The sequence below is a fragment of the Akebia trifoliata genome, chromosome 4 (genome assembly GCF_017979445.1).
Source record: "Akebia trifoliata isolate Shusen 1 chromosome 4, ASM1797944v1, whole genome shotgun sequence".
Classification (NCBI taxonomy): domain Eukaryota; kingdom Viridiplantae; phylum Streptophyta; class Magnoliopsida; order Ranunculales; family Lardizabalaceae; genus Akebia; species Akebia trifoliata.
In genome coordinates, this window is record NC_141378.1 from 16403389 (window position 1) to 16424953 (window position 21565).

General features: G+C 34.1%; 2 protein-coding genes across 4 annotated transcripts; one reads left to right on the top strand and one right to left on the bottom strand.

Moving 5' to 3' along the window:
* Positions 1-1447: 1447 nt before the first annotated feature.
* LOC147404172 (Leucine-rich repeat protein kinase family protein) lies at positions 1448-9822 on the top strand. Of its 3 annotated transcripts, none has more exons than XM_086440021.1 (12): positions 1448-1575; positions 3671-3829; positions 4170-4302; positions 4497-4568; positions 4824-4967; positions 5936-6007; positions 6116-6181; positions 6745-6815; positions 6902-7039; positions 7516-7857; positions 8230-8624; positions 9224-9822. In XM_086440021.1, exons 1-12 carry the CDS (start codon positions 1548-1550, stop codon positions 9536-9538), a joined length of 1935 nt encoding a protein of 644 aa, XP_086296147.1. In that variant the 5' UTR covers positions 1448-1547; the 3' UTR covers positions 9539-9822. The 3 variants fall into 3 exon arrangements, with proteins under 3 accessions (XP_086296147.1, XP_086296150.1, XP_086296148.1); XM_086440022.1 differs by lacking the exon at positions 1448-1575 and adding an exon at positions 1699-1720; XM_086440024.1 differs by lacking the exons at positions 5936-6007; positions 6116-6181.
* A 5507-nt stretch (positions 9823-15329) lies between these two features.
* Positions 15330-17340, bottom strand: LOC147404173 (uncharacterized). Its single transcript, XM_086440025.1, has 2 exons — positions 17067-17340; positions 15330-16387 (listed from the first exon to the last, which is right to left on the bottom strand). The coding sequence occupies exons 1-2, from the start codon at positions 17233-17235 to the stop codon at positions 15561-15563; spliced, it is 996 nt and encodes a 331-aa protein (XP_086296151.1). The 5' UTR covers positions 17236-17340; the 3' UTR covers positions 15330-15560.
* Between the last annotated feature and the right edge of the window lie 4225 nt (positions 17341-21565).

A 21565-nucleotide genomic window follows, 5' to 3' on the forward strand; every position in this document is an offset into this window, starting at 1 on the left:
AATTCTACATAAAATGTTTATTTCGAGGGAACTGTGTGTCTTGAGGCATGCAGATCTACTGTTCTTGAACTTGTCACGTCAGGAAAGTGTTGTGGTTTGTAGAACTTGATAGTACTGATCAACAAGGAGGTACTGTAAATCAAGTCAAGTCTTCATGCCAGTCGAGCTAGGTAATTTTTGTAGTTACCAAATATTACGTAAAACCCTAGTTAGGTTTCCTAGGATATTTATGTTTCTTGTTTTGGTGAAAGGGTATAATCTGTAACTACGAGTTTTCTCTTCATAGTAGAATTGGTGTGATCCAGGGACGTACCTCAATCTTGAGGGAACCACGTAAAATCTCTCTATTCTTTTGTGTGATTGTATCTTGTGTTTGTTTTTCGATTCATTTTCTTGTTTTGATTGTACCTATTTTCTTAATAGAGAATCAATTGAGTGTGCCATGTGGGGTAGTTGATTATCACGACTCATATGTTAATGATTACTCTAACCTCAAGTAAATTTCAACACGCAACATCAAACATACAACTACGATGAGGCCTTGAGTTAGAATCACCTCTTACAAGCCTATTCCAGAATTTACTCGACACATTTTAGAGGAGGGGACTGCACATGCTCGAGAATTGTCGAGTGCTCTAAGAGGCCCAGATACCTCAGTAGAGTCTTGATAATAGACAAGTTTGGGAACCATAGATCTGTATGCCTCAAGATACATGGTTCCCTCAAGATACATTTTTTATGAGGAAGTGCAATTGTGTATCCCGAGGCATTCGAATCTATGGTACCCAAACTTGCCACATCATGGAGTCATTTGAGTATGCCACCTGGCGGGTCATATTATCACAACTCACCTCAATATCATCAAATAAATAAATAAAAAGTAAAAAAACTAAGTTAAGATATGTTTCTTAGGGAATATCATTCCACTCAACCGTAGGTTTGATGGTTCTCAAACGAAGTTTGAGGCTAGTATTTTCCCTATTATTAGTGTAGACTGTAGAGTACTTGGCGCTATTACCCCCAACCACCAAAGTCTCCCTCAAGAGTTGTCCCTCAAGAGTTGATAGCTTGATACTAGTTTTGGAAGTAACCCATTCTAGTCAAGACTTGTCTCACTTTTCCGAAGTAATGGCATTGTTGAGATTTTTAGAAACCAAAACCCTCATAGGTGGTATAGTGGTATAGTACTTCCATTAATCTATCATCTTTTTCAGAGTTTGATGGGCAATCCAATCCAATCCAATTATACACAAAAGAGAAAGATAGAGCAATAACAAAAAAAGTGAGTGGGTGGAATTGTGGAATAGAATAAAAGCAATCCTACTTTAATTTAATACCCCATTAGGGACTTAAAATACGAAAGATCAGAACAACATTATTAGTGGGATTCTCATTCTCCTCTCTTGCCAAGTAGCAATACCCTTTTTCACCAAATGGTTTATGGGACCCATGATACTACTACTCAGCATCAGCATCAGAACCCATTTGACTATGAATTGTATCATGACCCTGTCTTTCTTGATCTTCTTCTTCTCAGTCCATGTTAGATGGAAAAAACCATGGCTTCTGAACCAGGTCAGTGTGTTATTTAATTGAAGGAACTCTTTGAAAGTTTAGTTTGAGTGTTCATTAGTAGTATATCTTTGATGGGTTTCTTAATCTGTTGAAGCTGGTTTGTACATGGTTATACCATATAGCTTTTGAGTCATCTTTAGTTTTGGTAATTAGTTGTTTGCTGGGTCTCTTTGTTGAATATAGTTTCTACAAAAGGACATATATCTCTTGAGTCATCTTTAGTATATCTTTGATGGGTTTCTTTGATCAAGATGGTTTCTCCAAGATTACATATAGCTTTTGAACCATGTTATGTTTTCTTTCTTTCTTTTTCGCTATTGTTGTTGTTGTTGTTGTTGTTGTTTGATGGGCCTTTTTGCTGAAGATGGGTTCTACAAAATGACGTACAGATTTTGAGTCTTCTTTAAATTTTTATTAATGAATTCTTGGTTCTTGCTTGCAAACAAGAATTATCTCTATCTGTTTCTCACGACATTTTAGGATATACATAATTGCAATGGCATATCAGTTGGATACATGTATTCTAGACAATTCTAGTCTATTGTTTCAGCTCTAGCTCACATGTCCTGTTTTATGCTGATGATGAAATTATGCAATTTGTAATTTATATGAGATGCAAGAGTGAAAATAAATTTGGGTAAAACCAAGATGGGTATGGTAAATCAAATAGGATCTGGAAGAAATTTCTGTTTTACTGCTATAACCAATTTCAGATCAGATAAGTTAAATTTTATGCCGTAGCTGAGTTGCTCTCCACCATAATCTTGTTGTGTCTCCTCTGTACCCTGACTAGAAGCTGCTTTCACATTACCAACTGTTCTGCCCGAGTTATTTTCCACAATCGTGGAATAACTTTTTTTTTATATCGAATTTGAAGTCAACAGATAACGAATTAAGGATAGTATATTAATAAGGATAGCCCTTCTTTTTCCCAATTCTCCTATGCTTTTTGAGGGCTTCTTGGATTGTGAAGTCCTTAAATTCCCATTTTCAAGAATGTGAAATAGCTCTGTTGTGTTGAGGAAAATAAAAATACTTACCTTTGTCTGGTCAGAATGTCCTCATAATCTTCTGATCACCAATTTCTTTTGATTTTGAGATTTTCAACATCTAGTATTTCTTTTTTCCATTGAGCAAGCAAAGATGAAGGATATTTTCCTTTAATGAAAGAGAATTTAGCCTTGTATTCAGGTGGGACTTTATCACTAGTAGGGACTAGTACTTTTCACACTTATATTGCTCAGGCAAGTCAGCTCGACTTGTACTTTTCCTTTTCCTTGTATTGTGCTTCTCTCCTTGATACACAGCCTAAAATTTATACTTTAAAAAATAGCCTTACATTCAAGAATGGAGTGATTCAGTCTTGCAACAATTCCCATAATTTTAGGGGGTAGTGCAATAAAATCACTTTGGAAAGTGTATTTATTGCACTTTAAAGTGTGCCATTGGGGCACACGTTAACAAAATCCAATTTTAGGTAGCTTTACTACTTGCAAATCAAGAGACTCATTTTTTATCCCATATAAAGACTTTCAAAAAATTTAGAACCTAAGGTACCCATGTAAAGATACCAATACAGAAGTATAAGAAACATGAATAAATTGTTTCTTGAGATCCAGGATACGAAAACAGGTATCCTATTGACTAGCTTGATACCATGTTTTACTTTTTGCTTTTTCCAGGTTGAGTAACATTCCATTGTAAAATATCATGTCAAATATGGTGAAATTTCTAACATAACAAAGCTCTTTTGTAGTAGACTTGTTATAATATACTATATATAAGAAGGAAAAAAAAAACCTAGAAGCATCCATGCATCTGACATCAGTATTGGTATCATATCGTGTGGATATGGTTTTGCTGGCCATTTTGAAGTATCCAAATATGATAGTTCAGAACATCTATAATGCTAGGACAATTTAATGGTATTACTTGCTTATTCATTCCTTCTCTTACTACTTCAACTCTGTTTGTTCATCTACATTTGCTGTCATAACTTCAATTTCACTTAGAAAAAATGTTAAATTATTTGTATTTTTATGCAATCTCACAGCATTTGATTGATACAAATCTTTCTTTTTCTTGTAATTTTCAGAAAGAGGAAAACTGGGTAAGATGCCCCTGGCTGATCTTTTCTTGGGTGGTGGAAATAGTTTGGGCCGATGGCAGGTCCATTTAAGGTTAATAATGGGCTGGTTCATACTCCTGAATATGCTAAGCTTCAGCCATTCATCCGTGGGATCTAATTTTGAAGGTATATTGGAATTTCAACACAAATTTACAAGGAAAGACATCTCACTATACCTTTTTTTAACAAGTTGTATATGGTGGAATGAACACATACACTCTCCCTTTGAAGTCATTTTTTTCATACAAAATTATTAGTTAGTATATAGGACTAGACTGCCATAGGCCTCACGAGCCATGATTCACTAATGTATCAACACGGATACGTATGTTAATATGACATCCATCATGCTCTTTGAATACTTGTGGCATAACTGCCTATTTATTACATATCCATCCTGGTAGACATTTTGACTCTACTTGATGAATGGTGTTGTATTTTTTTTTCTTGTTTGCTAATGTTTCAGGTGAAGCTTTAATTGAGTTTTTAAAAGCCATAAATGATTCGGATAAGAGAATTACTGATTGGAATGTTAACTTTGTAAGCCCATGCTTTAGCTGGTCTTATGTCACTTGTAGGAATGGAAATGTCGTAGCCTTGTAAGTGCATCCTTCTTACTTCCATATTAATCACAAAGGCATTCATGATTCCAACATTCAGTAAGCTTGCTGGCAAGTGGACGACAGTGGTTGCATCTCCCATTCATATTTAATTGACATTGCCTATTTGCCTTTATGGTCTCAATTTGTGCATATTTTACAGTACATTTAGTTTCTGAATGCCCCATTTGCAGGAGTTTGGCATCAAAGGGATTTTCTGGAACTCTTTCACCTTCAATTACCAAACTGAAGTTCTTGGTTAGCTTGTAAGTTCTCTTCCTGATGTAGTAGCATTTCTTATATTATGGGTTGTATTTATTTAATATTCTTGTACTTAACCGAAGATACTTCTTTTTAACTGAGTAAATTTTGTTTGCTTTGAAATGTGTTGGCTGATATTAAAACTAAGTTCGAAACATTGTACAATTGTTCACTTTTGTGTCAATGGTTCGTTTCTCAAGTATACAATTTGTAGTTCTATAGTACTTAATTAATGAAAATTTATCATCAACTTTGTGCAGGGAATTACAGAATAATCATCTTTATGGTGTATTACCTGATTACCTTGGCAGTATGGCACACCTAGAAAACTTGGATCTGGCTAACAATAGTTTCCGTGGGTCTATGCCTACTACTTGGGGTCAACTTTCCAATTTAAAGCATTTGTAAGCCTTTTGCTCTGTTTCTTTTAAATTTGAACTTCAGACACTGAAAGTTATATGATCACCCATTTCATATATGTAGGTTCTGTTTGGTTTGCAGCATGTAGTTTGCTGAAAAATAATTTTGGCATAGAAAAACGTTTAAAATGTGTCATTCTACACCAAAATATTCAGGAAACTACATGTTGGCCTTTGCTATGATTGTTTTGGTTATGTTGCAAGCTTTTCCTTTGTATCTCAAACATCTGAACCAGACAAAAGAGTAAATTTAGTTAAGAAAACTTATGTGAATATATAAGAGAATGTAATATAGTGTCTGTTTGACTTTTGGTTTTATGTTGATGGTAGTTTGGTCCTTTACAATCTCTTACATTTCCACGGCCCATTAAGGAAATTTAGCTAAACTTCACCTGCATAGCTACTAGCATAAGCGTTTGATCGATAATTTTTCTCTCCTTTTTTTTCCCTTTTTATTATCATTATCCAAAGAATATAGAAAACTCCAAGAGTTTGTCGCATGTATCAAGAGTAGAGCTAGGTAATTCTAGACGTGTTATAGGAAATTTTTGGAGTAGATTGTCATTTGAGAAGTGCAAGTCGTTGAAGTCACCACTTTATAGTCTACAAGAATTCAAGGGAACATGTTGCAAATAGTCTTACAAAGGCCCTATCCAAAGTTAGTCACTCTATGAATCTATCCATGCCGGGAAAATTTGATACCTATTTTCTAGTTCAATGAATGATGTAGTAGGATCAAGTTACCATATAGTTGTCTTTTCGGGCTTTTGTTAAGTGTAGTTGGCTCCTTTGTTATCTCTTGTGCTGTTATAAGCCATTGAACGGATTTATGTAATCTTGAACCTACACGAATGCTATTGCAAGTGTTAGCGAGGCTAATTCTTCTCTCTTCAATTTTTACTGTATATTTCAGTTTCTTTCTGGTCTAAAGTTCAATATTGCTTTTAATCCAGGGTAATAAGTGGGAACAACTTAAGTGGATCTATTCCTGATTCAATCACAAATATTTCTGGATTAGTGGAATTGTAAGAAACTCTGTGCACCTTCTATCTTACTGTCGGTCTTGTTTAATCGTTGCTCCTCTTGCGCAATATTCTTGCATTCGTAGTAATTATGAGTTTTAATGCTCACAGGGATCTTTCATCCAACAGCTTTATTGGGAGAATACCAACACAACTGTTTTCAGTTTCAATGTTTAAGTAAATCTATTACACATCTCTTTTTAATGTCATTTTATTTTTATTAAAGTTATGTTAAATGTGTTCTTAATCAATAAGCACATGTGAATGCTTACATGTTAAGTGTGTGATGTCCTCATTGCTATTATCATGATGGTATGGACCTGAGTTTAGTGGTCAGCTATATGGTCCTTCGTTGAGTGATACATTACAATAATTTCTTCGAAAAAATAATAAATGTCATTAGCAAGCAAAAAAGGCAAAACACACACACGTGTGGGAGCGCACATGCAAGGTAACCCCCAAAATAGAAAAAGGAACTAACCAAAGACCTCTGCTGCTCTGTTTTTCTGAAGCAGAGGAGGAGTATGTTGGCGAAATCATTAACTAGAGACTGGTTATTGATAATTGCTCAGGTTGACTTTTGTTGCTTGCCTGTGTTTGTGAAAGGTTCAAAAGACACTCTACCAAGCATGAAGTTGTTTTTTCATGATGTGCCAACATGAGACAACTCAAAATTGTTAGATATGAATCTAGTATATTATTTTACATTCATTCAATTATTGATAAGGGTATCGTGTCAGTTTTATGGGAACTCGTCTTGACTGTGGCTCTAGTTTGCAGCAACCTTGTGTCTCAAGCTTATCTGTACCAGGTTTACATTTTTCCTCCATTATCGGATATCCATTCCTTTTTTCCTTCAAGTATGAATGAGTTCTTAATTAATTTATGTGATTTCAGCTTCAATTAGCAAGTCGAAACTCGGAGTTGTAGTTGGTGCTGCTGGAGGTGTTGTGCTTCTTCTGATAATTGGGGTCATCTTTGTATATCTATACCGTCAAGTACACGAAAAGTGTGATGTCTTTGTTGACGTTGCTGGTAATTTGGTCTATGAATTGCATTTTTCATTACTTGAAAATGTTTTCTTTAGTTTTTTTTTTTTTTTTTTTTGATAAATATTTTCTTTAGTTGTTTTTTAAATATTTCGTATCACTCTAAAACATAGTTGTGGCTGCTCTATTGCTCCCTAGGTCTGAGGAACTCATATAAAAAATTCTTTATTTTGAATTATGCATTGATTGTTCCTGTAAATAAAAAAGAATTAATGGAGAAATACGCACAACGGGGCAAAATATTGAGTGGGCATTAATTCATGTACAACAAATTGGAAAAACTTCATGTTATGGATTTTCTAGTCAACTTTAGTGGGGTTTTTTTTTTTTTTTGAATTAAGGAAGTGTCGGGTGAAAATTTTATATTATATTAACTGCATTTTCACAATATTACTTCGAAATTAGTCCATTATGATGTTTCCATACTTTTTTTTTCCTAAACCTCTGCGTTTTATATAACAGGTGAAGACGAATGCAAAATTTTCTTCGGACAATTGAGAAAATTTTCATTGCGACAGCTCCAAATTGCAACAGAAAATTTCAGTGAGAATAACGTTATTGGGCAAGGGGGCTTCGGAAAAGTTTACAAAGGTGTTCTCTTAGACAATACAAAGGTTGCTGTCAAACGTCTGTCCGACTATCATAATCCTGGTGGAGAGGCTGCATTCCAAAGGGAAGTTGAGCTAATAAGTGTAGCAGTTCATCGCAATCTTCTGCGGTTGATTGGGTTCTGTACAACCTCATCAGAGAGAATTCTTGTTTATCCGTTCATGCAAAATCTCAGTGTCGCGTATCGCTTAAGAGGTATCTCCTTCATGAGCTATAAGTAGCATTGATGGTCACAAATCTTAACCATCAAATCTAACAAAGAATCAAAATTATAATATAACCTAAACAAATAAAAAATCCCAAAGATATCATTCTCTTCAATCTATGCTTCTTGATTTACATCAATGAGAAAACCAGTGTGCACAGAGTTTCTTCATTTTCTTTCGATTTTGTATTGCCTTACCTCCTCGACGATAACATGTATCATAATCAAGTGATCAACATTTATTTTCTATCATTTCAGTTTTGTAACTTTGACATCTCTTACATCCTATGAGGAAGTTGTATTTATTCTAGGGTTAGTATACTTCAGCATTAATCTAAGTAACTTTTCGATCCTTCCTACAGATTTAAAACCAGGGGAGAGAGGTCTGGACTGGCCCACAAGGAAACGTGTAGCTTTTGGTACAGCCCACGGCTTGGAGTATTTACATGAGCACTGCAATCCGAAGATCATACACCGTGATTTGAAGTCTGCTAACATCCTTTTAGACGAGGATTTTGAAGCCGTTCTTGGAGATTTCGGACTAGCAAAACTGGTCGACACGAAATTGACTCATGTTACGACCCAAGTGCGTGGAACTATGGGACATATTGCCCCTGAGTATCTGTCAACAGGACAATCTTCGGTAAAAACAGATGTGTTTGGATATGGTATAACACTTCTAGAACTTGTGACTGGCCAACGTGCAATTGATTTGTCACGGCTTGACGAAGAAGATGAAGTTCTGCTACTTGATCATGTAAGATTATTAACCTTTCTTCATTTCAACTGCTTGAACTATATCTCTGTTAATCATCACTAATCACTATTCTTTGTTTTAATTAAATATAATTCTTTGTTTCGAAATCATAAAATGCCAGTTTTTAAAGGGTCAAAATCAGTAAAATAACTGCTAGTTGGATTGAAAATGTCAGTACAAAGAACCCAATTATTATGAAATTTAATAATGTCTTTGAAACATAACCTGCCCACAGAAAAAAACATAAAATCCCCTTTTTAGTTGAAAAATTATTAAAATAACTCATAAGCATAAGTACAATTTTTAAGTATAAAAAAATTTATCACAGAATCGTCACCCGACTTTCCCTTGTCTCTCTTAGACTATTTCTTTTTTAGGAGATCTAATAGCTACTGCTCAGTCAATTAGTTTTGAAATATCATTACTAAAATATTTTGAAGGTATATTTTTCTTTTTTCTTTTTCATTTGAGACGACAATGAAGTACTCCTTTCTAGTTAAACTATATAGCTGTTAAACAAAAATAATAAATTTGTAGGCATTTAGTGTCTGTTTTCTTAGTAACAATGAATAATTATGTGGGGTGTGCTTGCACAACAGATCAAGAAGTTACTAAGAGAAAAGAGGCTTCACGACATAGTCGATAGGAACTTGAATAAAAACTACGATCCAAAAGAAGTCGAGATAATAGTCCAAGTTGCATTATTATGCACTCAAAGCTCACCAGAAGATCGTCCAAAGATGGCAGAAGTGGTGACTTTGTTACAAGGAGTGGGACTAGCCAAGCGATGGGCAGAGTGGGAACGTCTTGAAACGATCCGGAATCAAGAATATTCAGTTATGTCTCCTCAGTTCATTTGGGATGAAGATTCGACACATGACCAAGAAGCCATACAATTGTCGGAAGCAAGATAGATAGTGGCCAATATGAATTTCAGCACCAAATTTGAAGGAGCGAACTCATAGTATTATATGTCAACAATTTCACTTTTATGTGTTAATCTTCATTAACTATCTTACCTCTATCACACTTCAACATACACTTCCTTCAGTAACAACTGCAGGTATGCGAGTTTTTCTGCTTTCGTGTGGGTGTAGTGTCATCTTATACACAGATATCTAAATAGGTTCTTTAAAGGAAGGATTGTTTTATACGTTTGTTTGAACGAACAAGAAACTAGAAATTTGAATGAAGATAATTTTTGTGAATATATACATGCTCATAGAAAAGCGAAAGAGATTTTCATCCTAATGATACCCATTTTGGATCTTCATTGACTCTTCAAGTACTCGAAAATAAATATTTTCAGTTAATTAGTTAAAGCTTTTATCTCTTCAGATTGTAACATATTGACCAAGAAGATTTGGCCTATCGTTAAGTGAACCTACTTACAATATTCGTGTATCTTGAGACGTACAGATATACGGTTCCCGAACTTGTCACGTCATGGAGTCGATTGAGTGTGCCACCTGGTGAGTCATATTATTACGAGTCTAGTATAAATGAAATTAACTAGAGGTTAACACTATTCCAAAGGTTTCCATCTATCACCTTGGCCAATTGTGACACATGGCATAATTGAGTCCACTCATCAACTTCAGAAAATTAAATAATGCATATAAGAAATAAAAATACTGATTGTCTAAAACTTCTTAATCCAAAAATAATGGATTATTAAACCAAAGCCTAGATGTGATCTGACGGTCTGGCCCATATTTTATGACCAAAAATCGAACCCCATGTGAGCATGTTGTTACCAAATAAAAACGCGATTTGGAATTAAAACTATGTGCTAGAGAGTAAGATTAAATTAAAATAGAGTAGTGAACTACTTTGGATTGACCTCAATTTTTCAATCATTCATGAAAGTTATTAATTGATAAACAACTTATATCTAATGTCTCCACTTAATATATTATATTAGACTGTTCCTTGATTGACCTCAATTTTTCAATCATTCATGAAAGTTATTAATTGATAAACGACTTATATCTCATGTCTCCACTTAATATATTATATTAGACTGTGCCTTGATTGCAAAAAGTAGGACACAAAACTCAATTCAAATTAGAAGTCAGTCCTAACTTACCCCCCAACAACCCAATTAGTTTGGGATTTATATATACCAGCCACCAAGTAATAAATATGGCACTTCTTGATGTGAAGTAAGATAAGAATCATAGATGCTTTTTCACTTGTATCTCGATGAAAAGCATTTATGATTTTCATACACTTTCACGTCAAGATGTGTGATATGAGATTCTAACTTGAGGTCACTTCAGCTTTATTCAAATATTAAATACCCTTTGAACCTTGAATTACGTATTGACATAAAAGAAAAGTCTCTAACCAATTATCTATTTCGATAGAAAAGAAAAGAAACAATAATCCATTTTATTATCTTACTCGTAGTTTTTTTTTTTTTTAATTGTAAAATAAACTATAAGTAGTTATAACTTTTCCATAAAAATTAAAGCATAACCAATATATATTTATAGTTTTGTTGGTAGGAATCTCATATCTTGGTGCATTAAGAAGTAACAGAACATTTCCCATTTTCTAGTGCCAACCCCAAAGTCCCGAGTCCCCACTCCGATGTCTTGCTTCTACCGCCACTGACTTGACTTACTGTTTGTATAATTGCAGATAAAGTGTTTACACATAAAAATCAATTTCCCAAGAAAATGGACTTGAGAAAGTGAACTCTTCACCTAAAAAAAAAAAAATTGTGAATGTTTGGTCGCACCAAGAAAAATATAAGAAAAAAGGGAGTTGATTTTTAGTTTAGGGGTTTGGGTAATAGTGGGATGATAAAATTAAGATTTTTTGGCCTGAAATCATTTTCTCCGGGTGTCACGTTAGAGAATATTTTACACCCAAGATAGAACAATCATTTTCTTGGAAAATAATTTTCTATAAAAATTATTTCATAACTCTGCATCTGTAATATCCTCCTTTAAATTACATTGCCAACTTGCAGTTCTCAAGTCCGGATAAAGGAGGATTGCCTTAGGTCGGCATTCGATGTAAAAAAAATCTGGCGCTCTCTAATATGATTCTTGATATATAAGATATTAATTTCTTAGTAAGAATGGGGGCTGTGAACAGAAGATTATCCATCATTAGTAAAAAAATTGTATCCCTCAAGAGTTAACGAGAATTGTTAAGGATGAACAAATAGGTAATTATTCTCGTGTTTGATTTTAATTAAAGGGAGAGGCTCAACAGCCTCAGCTGAGCAATCATGGGGAAAAAAAATCTGAATTCTTGTAGGTAATTATCAAGTGAACGTGGTTTTCACTTGATATGTCAACACCATGAGTGAGTGTGGGCCGGAGTACTTAGTCCCACCCACATGACCATGATGGTCACATTCATGCTTATCATACATGGGAATGTTACTACCATGCATGGGTTCAAACAATAGTGGGAAGTTTTGATTTGAATGCACAACATCTTGAGTATTTCCCTCTATAAAATCTCCAGAACCTTCTATACTTGGGAAAATAACATTCTCTCCTCTCCATCTTTAGAGATTTTTTTTTCTAATTTCTATAAAGAGTGAACTCCATATTCAACAACCATTAACTCTCTCTCTTTTTCACGTGCTCACACACACACACACACACACAATACTTTGCTCGGATCATAAAAATAATAAAAGATGAAGAAAGATAAAAAATTAATCTCATTCGAGGGAGATTGGACTTTCAAACGTTATGTGAAAACTGAAAATTTTGACAAGAAAATTTGACGGGCCAAAGCTCACAAATTTTAGATGATCCCCAATTCGATGGATTAGAGCCATCAAATATCTCCCATCCTCCATTAATTTAATGGTTTCGGTCTATCGAAAAAAAATTAACAATGAAAAATTTGACGTCTTGGTCCGTCAAATTTTATGAAATTCAATGGCCTTAGACCATCAAATATAGGTTTTTGTCACATTGTGAAAATAATCGATTAAAGATGATTAGTCTCCAAATCCCAAAGGACTTTTAATAATAATAATTATCTACATGCTTTAGTCAAATTAATTGATAACTTAAATAGATTTTACAAAAGTTTAGAACGATGCACCACTCCTAAAAATTAGAGAAACTACTTTCTAAAACATGTCCACTACTCAATTATTTCCTTCTCAAAGTAAAGCACTTACTTCCAAAACCATCCCCACTATTTACAAGGGAAATAACTACCTTCTCCCAGGTAGCACATACATTCTAAAACAACTCTTAAACTTGTGAGTTCTGATCCTATGCTCCTTAGCAACCCAAGCTACAATACTCCATTTTCAAAATATAGGCACGTAACACACACACACACATCCACACTCTTTTGGCCCAAGTCCATTAACTTGGCTCCTTAGCCTAGCTCAAATTGATACAAATCAAGATGAGTTCATTTTCAAAAGAGTTGTGATAATCTGATTACCCAGTTGGCACACTCAATGGACTCTCCTGACAAGTTTGGGATCCATAGATCTGTATGCCTCGAGACCCACGATTCCCTCGGGTTACACATTTTTACGGGGAAGTGCGATTTTGTATCCCAAGACGTACAGATTTACGATTCTCAAACTTGTCACGTCAGGAGAGTCGATTGAGTGTGCCACGTGGGGTAATCAAATCTTATGCCGGTCAGACCCTACATTGAGGCAATCTAAGATCCAAAAGTGACTGGCAAATTTACTGATCCTGAGGTGGAGCCCGTTTTAAGGTCAAATAGATGCCTACTTACACCACAAGCTTCTATTGTAATGTGATACACCCATAATGATGGGATATATATATCATCATTCACTTCAATATATTGCATTTTATTACCTAGCCAATGCCTCAAAATATGGGGATAAATGAACACCATCAAGTTGACCAAATCCGTGGTACAACAACTATTGTGAGAAAGCATGCAACAAATAAAACGAACAACGAGCAAGAAATTGAATGCAAACGAAAATAGAGAAAAAAATAGAAAATAGAAGACATGATTTACATTATTCAACAAGATGCCTACGTCCATGGACAACAATGATTAATCCACTATCTTCAACGAAATTTTACAAAGTTTTTTCAGAAACCCTAGTCCCCTATTACACCTTTTATCACTTTCTTTCTATGGGCTCTCTACTACACGTTAAGAATGAACCCTTAAAATACCCTTTATATGCTTAGGGTTATAAGGAATAGAAAATGGGTCAGATCAAAACCAAACAACAACAACAAACTGGATTGTTAGCAGATCATCAAGAAATCGGATTGAATTCATGACAATTCTCCAACAACAACAACATAACCTTATCCCAAAGATTTGAGGTCGGACAAATGAATTATGTTCCTCCATTCAACGTTATCCAACTTGAATATCTCTTTTAATTGGGGTTGTAATCGGCCTTCGTTGAGCATGTCAAAACCATCTCAGTCATTTTTCATATATTGAGCCACTACATTTTTCCGAGTGTGTTTGTTTCTAATTTTAGCTTCCAAATCTTTTCATTGATCATCCATCTCGACACCTCTAATAGGCTCAATTTATTAACATGATGCTGATGAAATCGGTGGTGCAAAGTAGAAATCGATCATCTTGGAAGAAAATGATTGTGCTGAAGCAAGATGGTTTCCACTCTCGAATTTACAATGATCGTTAATTCCAATGGGTTTGATGAGAGACAACATATCATTGTCAGTGTATTTCATCAAAATGAAAGGTTGTGGTGTAAGATCTATTTATGGTTATAGTAGTAATTAATTTTTTTAATTAAGGTATCAATTAGTGTTTTCTAAGGAATGTTTAGGTCAAGTAGAATTTTTATTCTTATTTCGTATTGACATAATTCAACCACCATGTGAAAAAATCACTTAGGGTTCAATAAAAACTCGGGTCTTATTCTGTAATTAGCTTCCAAACTATAAACATGATGTATTGATGTTCGCTGTATCTTACATTATATGGTTCACAACTTGGATGGTGTGTAAAAACACAAAACTACACTAGGCATACTGATGCTATCTTAGACAGATTCTTGAATAAAACTTTGGACTAAAATACAAAAGAAAAATGTTCACTACTTCATCCTGTAATTTGATGCCTCATGTGGGTCTTGATGACAATCTATAGTGACCCAAAAGATGGCCCACCAAAATTGAATGGTTTATATTGAATGAAGATCATCATCATGACCCTCAAAGCTCATATGTTGTCTCTTTTTTATTTTCCATATTTGACATATTCACCCACTAAAAAGCACTTCATCAGAGCATAAAAAGACCATATCTTAATAAGTTCAGTTGACACAGAGAAATCAATGAGCACTACCTTATATCATCTACTTTGAAACCATGCATTTCAGTTGTAAAAGCTATCATGCATGTTTAAAAATAGTAGAATTAATGAACTATGAAATAGAGCAAATTCTTGAGCCCTAGAAATACTTAAAGCAAACTTGACAAAAGCATTAATGGTAAGCATGAAAAAGGATGTGGCTTTCACCCATCATCAATTCTAAAATACTACATGGAAGCATAATTGCTATAAAAAAAATGGAAACAGCATGAATATGAGAGAAATTCAAAAGTTGTTACCAATTATGAAACATTAGAACTTTGATTTTTTATAACCAATTGCACATCACATAATTATATTTCAAAAAGAAATCAATAGATTGTGAAACTAAAACACATTAACAAAACCCATGATACTCTAAACTTGACAACAAGCAACTAATGCAATTTCAGCATCATCTAGTTACTAAGACTTTGAACATATATAGTAATTTATATATTATCAGCCGAAAAAGAACATCGACCTCTCCGCTAAGATCAACTAACATTAGCTAAATCACTACATATTTTTGAGTATATGAAGTATATAAACACATAAATAAGAATATAAAAAGTGTATCTAGAGATTAAAAAAGAAGAGGGGAGGGGGAGATAATCAAGAGGAGATTCCCACACCAAGAAAGTCTATGAAAGGAACATCCTTGTGTTTGATGGGTTCATCTCCTTTTACTTGTTGGCTGGTCAATCTCAACCTGGAGAGCATTGCCCGGTTATCCCCAAATCGCGTTGATTCGTTCTTGATAATTCCATCTCTTTCATAACCATCACCAAGATTAGAGAATCCAAAGGGATGATGAACATTAATTCTCTTGTAAGTAGGGAGTGCAGCTGCACTTATGAAATTCCTACTCCCACCATAGATTGAAGAGTTAGTATTGTAGATGTAAAGTGATTGGTCTGAACTATTTGATCTCCCCATGAAGCAATAACTAGAAGTTGAATTATATAAGTGATCCCTTCCTTCCCCTTCAAAATTATTCAATAATTGTGAATTTGTTGTAGTTGTTGATCGAGGAAAAGCCCAAGAATGCGATGAATTCGAAGGAGATACATCAAAGATCCTATCTTTGGAACTGTCACCGAATTCAAGTATTTTACTTGAGAAATGGTCTCCATGAGATCTTGAATAGCTTTCAAGAAAGGTACTAGAGGTGGTGGTTGTAGAATTACTTTGAAGAAAATCATGATAGCTTCTCTTTCCGAAGTGTTTTGATCGCTCTCTTTGCCTTCTAGCCATGATTACATGCCAGTGATTCTTAACAGAATTATCGGTTCTACCAGGGAATAATCGAGCTATTTGAGACCACTTGTTTCCATGTAGACGATGAGCTGCAAGGAGTTTTTCTTCTTCTTCTTCTGTAAATGGCTTTCTGTTAATTCTAGGGTCTAGCTGGTTAAACCACCTCAGTCTGCAACTCTTTCCTGCAATGAATGAGGAAAATAAGAAAAAACCATTACATAGAATTTAAGAAACAATTAGAGAGAGGGAGAGAGAAAGGTATGCATCATAATATACAAAGAATATTATTCTCCTCTACCAATCCTATTATAGAGAATTTGAAGGCTGAGATAAGATTTGTTGATGAGAGAGAGAGAGAGAGATTCATGGTGGGTGCATCATATATGGTACATGATATTATTCTAAACTACTAAATCCTGTTAGAGAATTTGAAGGCCAATATTAATAAGAAGACGAGTTATTCTCCTCTACTCATCCTCCTATAGAATTCAAAGGCTGAGAGAAGATGGGTTGGTGATGATGATGATGATGATGAGAGAGAGAGAGATTCAGGGTGGGTGCATCATATATGGTACATGATATTTTTCTAAACTACTAACTCTTGTTAGAGAATTTGAAAGCCAATAAGAAGAGTTATTCTGGTGATGATGATGATGATGATGAGAGAGAGAGATTCAGGGTGGATGCATCATATATGGTACATGATATTATTCTAAACTACTAACTCTTGTTAGAGAATTTGAAAGCCAATAAGAAGAGTTATTCTCCTCTACTCATCCTCTTAGAGAATTCAAAGGCTGAGAGAAGATGGGTTGGTGATGATGATGATGATGATGAGAGAGAGAGAGAGAGAGAGCTGACCTGATCTTCCTTGAAGCTTTTCTGCAATTGAGTTCCAGTTTTGGGGACCATATTGATCAATGAGCTGACGAAGTCTCTCATCTTCAGCAGGTCTCCAATGTCCTCTTGGACAATTAGTCTTCCCTTCATCATCATTACCACTACTGCCTCCATTTTCTTCCATCCTCATAGCTCCACACCTCTACAATTTCTCCTGAATCAATTAATAATTATCACAACAACATGAAGAAGATCAATCAAGGAGAAGAAGTGGGCTAGGGTTGTGGATGAGAAGTCACTTTTGTTGGTTTTACAAGATACTATCAGACTATATATATATAGCTCCTGACCACCACTCTGATCCTATACTTGAAGTAGTTGAGTAGATAACTTGCTCCATGTCCCCTTTGCATGCCTCATACGTACATGGCACTCTTTTATTTTTTGGCTCCCCAACTTTTACTTATTACACCCCAAATAAAAAATGGGATTTTTTCTAAAATATGGGCAACTTATGTTCAAATTCTGATTTCAGACACTAATCATTTTAATTCTCAAAACATGCACTTGGTCTGAATTCGTCACTTTGATTATCAATTAATTCATTGATATATCTACAAATTCATAGATATTAAAAGTGACAAACTCACAAGTTTGTAGGTTATAAAAATGACGAATGCATATTTTAGAAATTAAAATGAATAATGTACCAAACTCATAATTTCATCATATTCAATGTACAAAATAGAGATTCACCCAATAAAAATAAAGAAAATAAGTGAATAGTTAATTATAAGTAAAAGTTGAGGTATCAAAAGAAGATCTTTTTTTTTTTTTTTACAAGGTAACGAACCTCTTAGAACATTATATCTCACCTAAATCCCCTCCGAGTGCATGTAATACCCCACAAACGACACATACCAAGACAAGTAAATAGGTATAAATTCCTGTGAGTGGCCAACGACGAGGTTTTGTAATGTTGAGATTATAATTTATAATGTTTGAATAATGTGTTTTAATCTTTAATTGGGATGTGATAAATAATTTAAGAAATTGGTGTACAATAAGTAAAAGTTGGGGTGTCAATAGCAATTCTCAAAATAAATGTTAACTTACCTTTTTGTGGACCCAACACCAAAAGTGAGGATACATTGTCATTCTCAGACACAAGATTGCAGCATTTTAATTAGTTGCCATTTTGGACCAGCTGATGACTAAATTACTTGAATTTAGTGGTTAGAGATTCCAATAAAAATTGATATTTTCTCTTTAATCAGGTCCACAAATGAGCGAGTATGACACATGGCAAGCAAATAAGAGATCAAGAGTTGTTTAACAATATCCCACTTCTGACGTACAGGATCCACACCTTTCTTGTTTCGCATTTGGTTGATAACAGTAATTCTCTATCTAATACTCAAATCTCACCTATTCTTATAACTTCCTTAACAATATTCTCTCTCTCTCTCTCTCTCATGGTTTTATGTTTAATCATTCAAAACCAAATGGAACATTAATAAATAAGTTTAATGTATACATCTTCAATCTTCATACCATAATATTAAAACTAGACGTGTTAACTCGAAACTTTGCCGAGTTTACTCAAATTGATTGAATTTTGAGGTGAGTAGCTCAGAACTAAGTCACCAAGTCAACTCATCACTGATTGAGCCAACCCAAATATATATGGAAATGTGCAGCACCCAACCATTTACCCAATAATTTGCCCAACATGTTTTGTCCTACATGGGTTAGAAGTTTTAGAATAGGATGATTTTTTGTGAGGATGATCTCTATGGTTAAGAGATCATCCTCACCAAAAATCAGCCTATTCTAAAACTTCTAATCCCATGTTTACAAGTTGAAAAATCATGGACTGTTCATTTTTTATAAATCATTTGTGATGGGGTTAGAAGTTTTGGAATGAACTGATTTTTGGTATAGAGATCATCCTCACAAAAAATCAGTTTATTCTAAAACTTCTAACCCATGTAGGACAAAACATGTTGGGCAAATTGTTGGGTAAATGGTTGGGTGCCGAACGAGACCCATATATATATATATAGCTTGATGTTATAGTCAGGCTCTTAGAACCCTTAGCGTGAGTTCTAGCATGACTAACATGATTGGACTATGATTAGGCAAAAAAATAATAAAAATATTCGGCCAGTTTAGAATTTTTCGTGTGTTTAAAATTTTTAGAGAACAAAAAGATCATTATTATTTATTTTAAAATTAATAAAAAATTTAAATATTTATAAATTAAGTATATTTTTATTTGACTTATCTAAGCCAACTCATGAATTGTCACTCGGTGTTTTAACAATAAATTCCATAAGCGTGATAATTTGACCACCCCACGTGGCACACTTAATCGACTCCCTTGACATGACAAGTTTGAGAATTGTAGATCGATACGTCTCGGGATACAAACTGCACTTTCTCATAAAAAAGTGTATTCCGAGAGAATCATGTATCTCAAGGCGTACAAATCTACAATTCTCAAACTTATCACATCAGGAGAGTCGATTGAGTGTGCCACGTGGGGTAGTCAGATTAACTATCACAACTCTTATGTTTCGTACTATGATATTACAAAGAGTCATGATAATATGACTCGCTAAGTGGCATACTCAATCGACTCCCTCACATGGACAAGTTCGAGAACCGTAAGTCTGTACGCCTCAAGATACACAACTCTCTTGGGATACACTTTTTTATGGGAAGTGCAAACGTGTACCTAAGGCATACAGATCTACGATTCCCAAACTTGTCACGTCAGAGAATTGATTGAGTATTCCACCTGGCAAATCATATTGACTCTATTACAAAGGTCCTACCCAACACAACCTGCACTCAATTTATCAGACTTTGCCCTGTTTAGCTCTTTGTTGATAACACTTGTGAGAAGTATTTGAGGAATAGAGATGGACAAGGCAATCTTTTTATTATTTATGTCGTAGAAATTTGGTAAATTTACTGTCATCAAATCCTCATTTAGAATTATATTTTATTGAACATAATTAGTAAACTTTCTAAGCCTTCACGTGTCCTGTATAACTAATTGAAGACTTAAGTTTGAATTTTGAAACTAACTCCTTTCTTCTTATTAGTTTTCCTTTTTTTTATATTAATTTTAATGGTGACTTCCACTCATAACTGACTTTTATTGTATGAACAAGTCGGTGGAGGTTGGGTTTTGATCCCATATTACCAACTTAATTATCAATAAGTTAGCACCTCCCACAATGTGCTCATCAGCATCCAATCTGGAGATGATCATCCAAGTCACATTAGTGCATGGCGTACTCCTCTTGTTCGAACCAAAGTTTTAAAATCAAACTTCTCCTCAAATTAATGATCATAATAACAAAAAATTAAATTAAAAAAAAAAATACAAATGGTCAATACATCCTCTACTGAGTTGAATCATTGGTGAAATGAAGGAGAGGAACAGCCCCTTACAAGATGGAGATGTTTTTACTATACACTGGCGTAAACAATAAGGAGATGGACATTAATTAATTAATTCCGAGAGACATGTATAATTGCAACATCACAATCTTTTTTTATGATCTTTTTTTTATGAAAGTAATCGTATGTCCGATTTTGTAATAAATATTTATTATTATTTTTTTGTCAAAATGGTTGAACTTGCATTCCACTATACAATGAACATACATCATCACTGTTTTCGTAAAAATGAAAAATATAGTTAACAAAAGTCCGATATATGAGTATTGTTTTTGTAAATATTTAAAAAAAAATATAACAAATTTTCAGTCATTTTGATTAGATACATACCTGTTTTAGTAATTTCCCTATTATTAAGAGTGTAAGTATGGCATCAAGAAAGTATGGGTGGGCCGTCTCTCTTTCCCTACATCCATAAAGATGGCAAGTCAAAGAGGGTAATATATAATATTAAAATGATTCTTTAACTAAATGTCATTTTTATAAGCCCCACGTAATCAAAATATTAATGGCTTTCCATCAAGATAAGCTAAAGCCACCAACATCATTTATCTTATTAATCATCTTTTCATATAGTTCAAGAGTGCACCTTTTGGTGCATCTATGAAATTGATGTCTAGATAACTCCATTTTTCTGTGAATTTGAGCCATCCTTTCGTGCGATCGAAAATCAATTGAACAATTAATGGATCAAATTTTTATTTTTATTTTTTTCCTGGCTAAGCAAGCAAGGATGAAATTTATTAATGAGGAACAACAATGGGTCCATAACCAATTAAATGTGAGTTAGTTTATATTTAATATTTCTTCTTACTTTCTTATTATTTGTATTAATTTCCGTTAGTGGGGCTACGATATCATATTTGATGATCTTATGATGTAATGTACCTCAAGCTTTGTTACCAAAGATCAATCCATTTCGACGTAATAAATTATATAACAAAATTTTCTCAATTATCTATGAATTCTCAATTTTTAACGAGATTAAGAATATCAAAATAGATTTTTCCTCTTCTCCTCCTTTTGTGCTTGTTGTTTACTGAAAA

Excerpts from the sequence above, each read along its gene's own strand:
- LOC147404172 (XM_086440021.1), top strand. The coding sequence starts at position 1,548 with ATGGAAAAAACCATGGCTTCTGAACCAG. Across the intron at positions 3,830-4,169 it reads CGTGGGATCTAATTTTGAAG|GTGAAGCTTTAATTGAGTTT; the intron begins GTATATTGGAAT and ends CTAATGTTTCAG. Across the intron at positions 8,625-9,223 it reads AAGTTCTGCTACTTGATCAT|ATCAAGAAGTTACTAAGAGA; the intron begins GTAAGATTATTA and ends CTTGCACAACAG.
- LOC147404173 (XM_086440025.1), bottom strand. The coding sequence starts at position 17,235 with ATGAGGATGGAAGAAAATGGAGGCAGTAGTGGTAATGATGATGAAGGG. Across the intron at positions 16,388-17,066 it reads AAAGCTTCAAGGAAGATCAG|GAAAGAGTTGCAGACTGAGG; the intron begins GTCAGCTCTCTC and ends CATTCATTGCAG.